The following is a 9,788-nucleotide window of genomic DNA, read 5'->3' as shown; positions in this document are numbered from 1 at the left end:
AAATAGCGGTGATGGGGAAAACAGAAATTTTTAAAACCTGTAAAGAAGATAATTTCAGAGAGTGATAAATGACATGAAGATAAAAAGGTGGCTATGACAGAGTATGGCAGATGGCTACCTGAGAAGGAAAGGACAGGGAAGTCCCCTGGTTAGGCCTTAGCTATTTGAGCAGAGGATGAGCTGGTTGGATGTCATCACCAGTTGAATGGACATGAACTTCGGCAAACTCCGGAATATGGTGAGGGACAGGAAATCCCGGAGTGCTGCAGTCCATGGGGTCCCAACAACAACATCTGAGCAGAGACCTGAATGATAAACAATCAGCCATGTGAAAATCTGGGGTCAGGAAGCACTGATGGACATCAGCATTTGGGACTCCTTTTAACCTGGGAAGGGGTCACTCATTTTACATATTTAGAGCCAGAGGAAGATGCTTGAAAAATCCATTATTGTATCTCTCTCTAGTATTTTACTGGAACTGCAGAATAATTGGTATTTTATTGCTTCCTGATAAGGCATCACATTCAGATACTTTTCCTTCTTAAATATGTGAACTAAAATATTGCTTGCCATTTCAGTAAACAAAGGATGTTATAGCCATCAAGCCATCACATTACAACCACTTAGATGGTGAACCCTGAAGGAACTCAGAATGGAGACAAACGGGCTGCTCGGCCAAGGCCATCTAGCAGTCAGCCACTACGGTCACCCCCTGATGGTGAGCCCTGAGGAAGCTCAGAATGAGGAAACGTGGGATACGGACTCCAGATAGCTAAGGTGCATATTGAAAGAATGATTTAAGTGAGCCCAGCATCTTCGCATACATAGAAAAATACTAAATGCCTTAACTTGAGATATCTGATTTTCTTTCATTAACAGTAACATTTTGACATTCTGAATACCTGGACTTCTGTTGCAAAAACTCCTATATACCCTGGCTCCCCACCTTGCCTCTTCAGAACAGTTTCTCAGCATTACCTGAGATGCTGTGTCAGAATATTCACCAAATTCTCAACTTTTATTTAGGTTGTGCTTTTTTTTTTCAGTTGACAAATATTTTACCAAGTATCTTGCATAACAACATTAAAGCACTGTATGGAATCTCTTAATTCAGGCTCATTTGATCCTTAGATGTATCCCTTAGTGGACCCCACATTAACAAAAACTTTTAAAATATTGCTTCAAGTTAATTATACATTCATAGAAAGTTGCAAAAGAAATTTATAGGGAGATCCCATGTGCCTTTCATCATGCCCCTCAATGGTAACATCTTGCATAGCTATAGTGCAATATCAAAACCAGGAAATAAATATATTGGTACCTCTTATGGTACCAATGCTTATTCAGATTTTATCAGTTTTATATGCACTCATTTGTGTATATGATTTTATGCAGTTATATGTTATCACTACCACAATCAAGATGTAGAATTATTCCAAAAATACAAGGTCCCTTGCTGCTATTCATTTGTAGCCACACCTGTCTCTCCATCCTATATCTAACCTTTGGCAACTTCTAATCTGTTCTCTATTTTTATAATTTGTATCATATTTTTCATTCAGGTAATTCCCCAGAAATCCATCCAAATTGTTACATATATCAAGAGTTTGTTATGTTCATTGCTGTGTAGTGTTCCATGGTGTGGGTATATAACACAGTTTATTTAACCATTCATCTGTTGGAAAATATTTGGGTGATTTTCAGTTTTTGCCTATTATGAATAAAACTGCTACGAACATTCATGTATGAGTTTTTGTGTGAACACATATTTTCCTTTCTCTGGGATAAATGTTCAGGACCATAAACGCTGGTTCAGATGGTGTGTATTTATTTTATTATTATTTTTTAGAAACTGCTAAACTGTTTTCCAGAATGGTCATACCCTCTCACTTTCTCACCACTGATGCATGCATACTTGCGTGCTTAGTCACTCAGTCGTGTCCGAATCTTTTGGGACTCTGTGGACTGTAGCCCTCCAGGCTCCTTTGTCTCGGGGATTATCCAGTGACGAATACTGGAGTGGGCTGCCATTTCCTTCTTCAAGTGTTCCTCCCAACCCAGGGATAGGATCCACTTCTCTTGCATCTCCAGAATTGGCAGATGGATTCTTTACCACTAGTGCCACCTGGGAAGCACTCCACTGATGCATGTGTGTGTGTGTGTGTGTTTGTGTGTGAAAGTTGTTCAGTCGTGTCCAAATCCCATGGACCAGGGAAGCCACTCACTGATACATAAATGATTCAATTTCTCCACAACCGTACTGGCATTGTTTAAAATAAGTATCTTTTTTTGGCTGTGTTGGGTCTTTGTCACTGTGTGCAGGCTTTCTCTAGTTCCAAAGAGTGGGTACGACTCTTTGTTGCCATGCGGGGGCTTCTGTTGCGGACCACAGGCTCTAGGCATGCAGGTTCAGTAGTTGTGGCATCCTGGCTTGGTTGCCTTGCGAAATGTGGAGTCTTCCTGGACCAGGGATCAAACCCATGTCTTCTGCATCGGAAGGCTGATTCTTATCCACTGTACCACCAGGAAGTCCTTCACTAGCATTTTGAGTTATTACTTTTCCTTTCTACAGCCATTCTGATGGTATGTAGTGATTGCTTATTTGTGGTTTTAGCCATTTCCCAAATGGTTAATGATGTTGAGAATATTTTCATGTGATATTTGCCACCTGTATATCCTTTTCAGGAAATGTCTGTTCATGTCTTTTGGCTAATATTTGAGAATTCACATATGTTTCTATATTAATTCTCCACCAGGATTGGGACCTTGCTAACAAACTTCAGTTGCCTCTGATTTTAGGAAGAGTAGTTTATCCATGTGCACATGCAGTTTCCTGAAGCATTACAAAAGAATATACACTAAAATAACATTTCTGATACATCCCTCTTCACCAGTTTAGAAGAATAAATTAATTTTGCATCTTTTTAAAAATGTTCCAAGTGTACAGCATATAGCTGAAGGTAATAAAATTCAGTTTCTTTGGTTCAAAATCTCCAAAGATGATTTGCTTTAGACTAAAAGAATTCAATTAGTATGAGTAAGAGAAATGTTATTATACTTGATTTGTAGTTATCTTCTTACTTTATTTAGACAGATTTCTTGATTTGGGGAAAAGATACATACTCACTGTGAAACATGTTTTTTTAAGCTCGAAAGAACAGAGGAAATACATATTACCCAAAGTCTCATTATCTAGATAACCACTGTTAACATTTGGTGAGCATACATCTAGATTTATTCATATATATATAAATATAAATATAATATATAAAGAATATATTCTTTATATATAATATAAATATAATATATATTCTTTATATATATTCTATATATTCTCTGAACATTTAAAACACATCCATAATTTATATACTTCATATACTACTCTGTACCTTGTTTGTCACAAGTGTATAGTATTGACTTCTTTCCATATTAGTATAGATCTTCATCATTTTTAAAGCTTGTATAGTAACGTGTGTGTGTTTACTTAACCATGTTCCCTATTAATGGACATTTAGATTGTTTCTAATTTTTTGCTATTATAAGTAATGCTTTGATGAATGTATTTGTGGGATAGCTTTTTGAATTTTTATAATTATTTTCTTAGAGTAAATCTCTAGAAGTGGGATTGCTGAGCTAAATCATATGCACATGTATGTACATAGACATGTATATGTCAGTTTGTACATGTTTTAAACTGCCCTTTAGAAACACTGTTGATTTAAATTTTCACATGCACTGCCTGAATAAGGTTCTTGTAAGTTTCTCAACCTTTTCCATAGGTCTCCCTTCTAACAAATTTCTCTCTTTTTTTTTTTATTAAGATTGGAACACACACATCCAAATAACTTCTGATTGTTTATAATTTTTAAACTGTTAACTGAGATAGGAATGTAGAGCTTTATGAGGCCAGGTCAGTAAAAGTCCTATAAAATCGCCATCTTCTAGACTTGTTCCTCCAAGACAGTTTTCAGGAAGGTGGTGTGCTTCATTGGCTTTGTTATCTGAATGTCTAGCTTAGTTCCTCAATACTGACCTCAAGAGGGGGATGATAAACACAAGCAGCACAGCAATGACATGCACTTTTGGACAGAGGAATTAGAGTTAGGAGGAAAAAATGTCCAGCATTACTACCGGCATACCCAAACTTCAGAGATAGAAAGCTGTAGTATGTAAACTAAGCACAAGATCATAGCAAATCTAACTTACAAAGTTATTAATCTACTGCACAGTTGGACGATATTGCAGTTTGGGGTCACTCAAAAAGCTTTTCTTTTTTATTTGATAAAACAATGAATTAGGATATGGAGGGAAAACACCTTACACTGGTACATTTTCAAAACTGAAACTTCAGCATCTTTTTGGCAATCCCTGGGCTTATTTTTCAAGGTTCAACAGAGATTTGATTTAATGGTTTAATAAATACACTTATCTTTTATATGATGACATTATTTTTGCTTACAAAATTCCTAAGATGGATTAAGCAACATGAAAATTGTACCTTTTAATACTTAGGAAACATGTTCATGACATAGCATCTAACAATAGACAAGAATTGTTACAATATGCATCTTGTTTTTTATTTCCAACAGTTTCTCAGAATTTTTTTCATTGGTCTCTTTAGCAAATGAAAGCTAAAACTTCTAAAATTTTAGCAGGACACTCCCCTTACCCAATTCTACAGGATTTTCATGGACTGTATAAAACTAGTGTGAGGTGTTTGCAAGCTACTAAAGCATATTTTGGGACTGAGTTCTGGAATTTCTTGTACTTTAAACTTGTGCTAGATATAACAGTGGAATTTTGTAGCTACTGTATATGTGGCTTATCATAGTATGGTAGCAAAATCCCTGATGACATACAGTTTTCCCCTTCGCTAGGCATTGTAGCTTCCATTAATTTCTCTGTTCAGGTATTCTGAGGTAGATTTGCAATGTCATTAGCCAAATGCAAGAGGAGCAGGTGAGATGATGGAGTGGAGTCAGGCAGAACTAACAGGTTCCATCTGTTTCTGCAGAAAATGAGTCCTGTCACCTTGGACAAATCCCTAACATTGCAGCTTTATTATCTTAAAGCCCAAGAGCTTGTACTGTGACCTAATTAAGATCCCTTCAAATGTGAAATTATAGGAAAGCAATTCGTCAACTCATGTAAAATAAGATTTTACACTGTATTTTCCAGACATTCTACTTGGAAATGTAAACCTTCAAACCTTAAAAAATTGGGGTGACTACGCACAAAATGATGCAGGAATTAACGGGAAAGTCATCATTTGCTATGCAGAAAGAAATTTAAACTACACTCCTACATCTTAAATCCTTAGAGGGTTATTAATTAGAGTTCTCCAAACTTCACATCCAGCGTCTTTTGCCTTCACAACCTCAGGCCTTTGGCCCTCTTTCTGTATAAAACCAAACACGGCTGTGAGAGTGGTTCTGAAAGAGCGCTAATTTTTATTTATTTATTTAAGGTCATTCTGTGAAGGCTCAGGGGCTGTGAGTCTTAGGTCTTCAGGTGTTCGTAGGAGGGCGCCCCTCAGTGTCAGGCAAGACTGGTTGACTCTCTAAGGAATGAAAGTCGTCTCCATCTAAACAACCCAGACCAAGAAAGAGTGCGATCTCAGATGCAGGGAAGGGAGCATGGAATTACAACCCAGAATTTACTCTTTACTTTCCTCTCTCGATCTGCAGCCAGGGAAGTTAAGTCACCAACTGCGTCACCTCTCCAAGCGCTCGGAAGACTGAGCAGGGCAGTTACAGGCATCCAGACACTCAGGCTGGACTGACCTAGAAAGCCAGCACCGCCCGGGTTCCGCCTGTACCTCCCAACTTGTAATAATAAGTGCGAAGCTCCCCGAGACTCCACTTGAGAGCCTCCAGCCTAACTAATGCGTAAGGATTGTTTAATCAGCCGCCGCTTTACTCAGATTTAGGACCTCGCGGCCCACGTGGGGGCGTGTCTCCTCAGTTAGGGGCGGGGCGTTCCAGGCCGGGAGTAACCGCCGCGCCCCCTGGCGCCCCGCCCACCGCCCCGCCCCCGCCCCCGCCGCCAGTGGGGAGGCCAGACGGCCGCTGGGGGCGGGGTCAGAAATGTCTGGCAACCCCTGGTACCTGTCCGGTTGCCTGGCGATGGGGGAGGAGGCGGGGCCGAGGAGAAAAAGGAGCCGCGCTCCGCCCGACTAGGGCACGATCTGGAGAGGCGGCCGCGCAGCCGCCTTAGCTCTCTCTCGGGCCTCGCGCTCCGCCCAACCCTGGATCCCGAGCCGCACATGCGTAGCGTGAGCGACCGCCTCCGCCCCTCATAGGGCTCGTGGCGGGGCTACGCGTCCGGCGCGGGTGGCACCACTGTCGGGGCCGCCCAGGAGCCGGTGAACCGAGCAGTCTCGTGAGAGGGGCTCGGGAGGGCAGGCGCAGGAAGAAGGGGCGCCGCGTCCACCGCGGCTGAGGAAGATGGTGTTCGAGTCGGTGGTCGTGGACGTGTTGAACCGGTTCTTGGGGGACTATGTGGTGAACCTGGACACGTCCCAGCTCAGTCTGGGCATCTGGGCAGGTAACGAGACCGCCGCAGTCCCTCCATCTCGCCTCCCTCCCGTGCTTCCGTTGACCGAGCCGGCCCTGCCTTCTTGGGGCCTCGGGCCCAACTATGCCACCTGCCGCCGCCCTCGTTTGGGGTCATGTTACGTAGAGCCGGGAGGCAGTTGCTGGGCCTCCTCCGGCGAGTTAGTTTTTTGGCTGGAGGGGACTGGGGTCTCTGATGCTGGATGAAAAGGCCGCCCTCACCCCCCTTTTCCGCCGAAGGGACCCACGGTGGACTCCAAGGGTCTGGAGTTCAAATTCCACCGACCCGCCCTTTTCTGCCCCTCGAGGTCCGGTTTCAGCTGTGTTGGGCGAGGGGCGGCCTCGAGACACACCTGGGCTTGATCTGGTCCCTGTCATTTTCGCCCCTTCTGTTGTGATGGAGGTCTGGGCAGCCCACGGAGGGCCGCACGCCGCCGCGCACGTGAAAGCAAGGAGCTGTGACCGGAGATGCCGTCCTCCTTACGCGCCCAGCCTCCGGGTATGGCCAAACCCTGCTGGCTGCTCGGCTCCCCCTTCCGGGCTCACCGCCTCGAGTCCGGGAGGCTCGGCTGATAACAGAGCGAAAACTCCTGTGTGGGATCGCTCGAAAGATTGGCTGTGTGTTGTCAATTTACAACCTGACCCAGCAATGTGTCAAGCTTGTTTAGGCCTTGGGGCTTTGTGGGTCGCATTGAGTTACTGAAGGAAGCTAGGTGCGCTGTGTAACATCCCAGACCTAAAAGAGACCTGTCCTTATGCTAAGTGAGATGTGAAGTTGGATGGTGAAGGACTGATGCTTTACTTTGTATCCGTTTATTCTGGTGTATTTCCTTATTTGGAGTTTCATTTTCAGTGCTGTGATTCCACCTGTTTTTGTATTACACCCTTATCTATTTTAAACACCCATTAGAAATTAGATTCTTTTTCTTACGAAATGTCTTTCCCAGGCCAAAGCTAGGGTTAATTTCCTTGTGTTTTATATACATATATATATATATTTACTTTTAGTCTTTTTGAATATGCACACACTTGGCAGCCTTCTTCTAAAGTACTCATTTATCGTGGTATTTCTCCTTTATTTAATAGTGTAAATAGGTAATTTAGTTTGATAAAGAAAACCTCTTAACTACTGTTGATATCTGGTACCTTGGTAGAGAGTGGGACTGCAGGAGTGAAGAACATAAATGCTAGCTCAGCATCTCTGACTAGTACCGGAAATTTACAGATAGTTTGATCTGTGCTGCTTTTCATTTGTAAAATAATAGCGATAAAACTTGTCTCCACCCACTTCAGTAGGAAGCCTTGAGAACATTTTGTGGTGTGCTTTGCTTTTAACCTGTAGTGGAAAATTGCTTTTACTTCAAGGTAGAGGTTGGTGTAGAGTTTGATTTATTAGTGGATTTGTTAATTTAAAATACTTTACACTAAATTCACTCTTGTGATGCACAGTTCTATCAATTTGACAAATACAAGGAAGCACGTATCCAGCATCACGATATTGATACAGAAAAAATATCAGTTCAGTTCGGTCGCTCAGTGGTGTCCGACTCTTTGCGACCCTGTGGACTGCAGCTCACCAGGCCTCCCTGTCCATCACCAACTCCCGGGGTTTACCCAAACTCCTGTCCACTGAGTTGGTGATGCCATCCAACCATCTCATCCTCTGTCGTCCCCTTCTCCTCCTGCCTTCAGTCTTTCCCAGCATCAAGGTCTTTTCTAATGAGTCAGCTCTTTGCATCAGGTGGCCAAAGTATTGGAGTTTCAGCTTCAACATTAGTCTTTCCAATGAACACTCAGGACTGATCTCCTTTAGGATGGACTGGTTGGATCTCCTTGCAGTCCAAGGGACTCTCAAGAGTCTTCTCCAACACCACAGTTCAAAAGCATCAATTCTTTGGCACTCAGCTTTCTTTATAGTCCAACTCTCACATCCATACATGACTACTGGAAAAGCCATAGCCTTGACTAGATGGACCTTTGTTGGCAAAGTAATGTCTCTGCTTTTTAATATACTATCTAGGTTGGTCATAACTTTCCTTCCAAGGAGCAAGCATCTTTTAATTTCATGGCTGCAATCACCATCTGCAGTGATTTTGGAGCCCAGAAAAATAAAGTCTGACACTGTTTCCACACCTCAGAATTCCCTCTGCTGCCCCTTAGTAGTCTCCCACCCAACTCCTACCCTTCCTCCTGGCAACCATTGGTCGTTTTCCATCCCTACAGTTTTGCCTTTTCTAGAGTGCCATATAAATGGAATTATGTGGTATGTATCTTCGTGGACCTGATTTCTTAGTATCATTCCTTTCACTTACTAAATGAAATGAATTTGAGAGGCATTCATGTGTGGCATGCATCAAAATTGTGCAACTGTTGGTACATCTAATTCCAGAACATTTTCAACACTCCAAAAATAAATCTCATACCTGTTAATAATCACTACAAATTTATCGCCACCTTCCTCTGGCAATCACTAATACACTTTTTGTCTTCTATTGATTGCCAATTCTGGACATTTCATGTAAATGGAATCATAATATACATGGTCTCTTGTTTCTGGTTTCTTTCACTTAGTATTATATTCTCAAGGTTCATTTATATTGTAGCATATATCAGTATTTAATTCGTTTTTGTGGCTGTTAATGACATTCCATTGTATGGTATAACTCATTTTGTTTATCTGTTCATCACTTGATGGACATTTAAATTATTATTACTTTTTCCTTTTATGACTAATGCTGCTGTGAACTTTCATGTACAGGTTTTTCGTGGACATATACTTTAAGTTCTCTTGTGTATAGAGGTGGAATTCCTGAGTGATATGGTAACTTTGTTTAGACATTTTAAGGAATTTCCAAACTCTTGAAAATTCTTTAAGTATTATGGATGCAAGTCCTTTGTAAGATAGGTGATTTGAAAAATACTTTCTCGGAGTCGTTTCCAAGGCTGTCTTTTGTAAAACAAAAGTTTAAAATTTTAATCAAGTCCAGTTTATCAGAATTTATGAGTCATGCTTTTGGTGGTGTATCTGTGAAATCTTTCCCTAACCCAAAGTCACAAAGATTTTCTACTGTGTTTTATTCCAGAAGCTTTATGATTTTATATTTTACATTTTTTGAGTAATAGGTAGAATTTAAAATATTCTTGAAGAATTTAAAAAGCAATAATAATTCCTGATAAACTTAGAGGATTAAAAAATTCTTTGAAAGTCTCAATAATAGAAACTAGGTGCTACAT

The 9,788-nt window shown here is 41.4% G+C and overlaps 1 protein-coding gene across 3 annotated transcripts in view; it reads left to right on the top strand.

Moving 5' to 3' along the window:
- The first annotated feature begins 6,268 nt into the window (after positions 1 to 6,268).
- VPS13A (vacuolar protein sorting 13 homolog A) overlaps positions 6,269 to 9,788 on the top strand; it is a 278,381-nt gene continuing 274,861 nt past the window's right edge. For 2 of the 3 annotated variants that reach the window (XM_043486532.1, XM_043486531.1), the window contains exon 1: positions 6,270 to 6,546. In XM_043486532.1, coding sequence (XP_043342467.1) covers positions 6,447 to 6,546 — 100 coding nt within the window. In that variant the 5' untranslated portion in view covers positions 6,270 to 6,446. Of the gene's footprint in view, positions 6,547 to 9,788 lie in introns of all 3 variants that reach the window. The other variant, XM_043486533.1, reaches the window with a different exon arrangement.

This window comes from Cervus canadensis, chromosome 14, assembly GCF_019320065.1.
Source record: "Cervus canadensis isolate Bull #8, Minnesota chromosome 14, ASM1932006v1, whole genome shotgun sequence".
Taxonomy (NCBI): Eukaryota; Metazoa; Chordata; class Mammalia; order Artiodactyla; family Cervidae; genus Cervus; species Cervus canadensis.
This window is presented reverse-complemented; position numbering and strand designations above follow the sequence as displayed.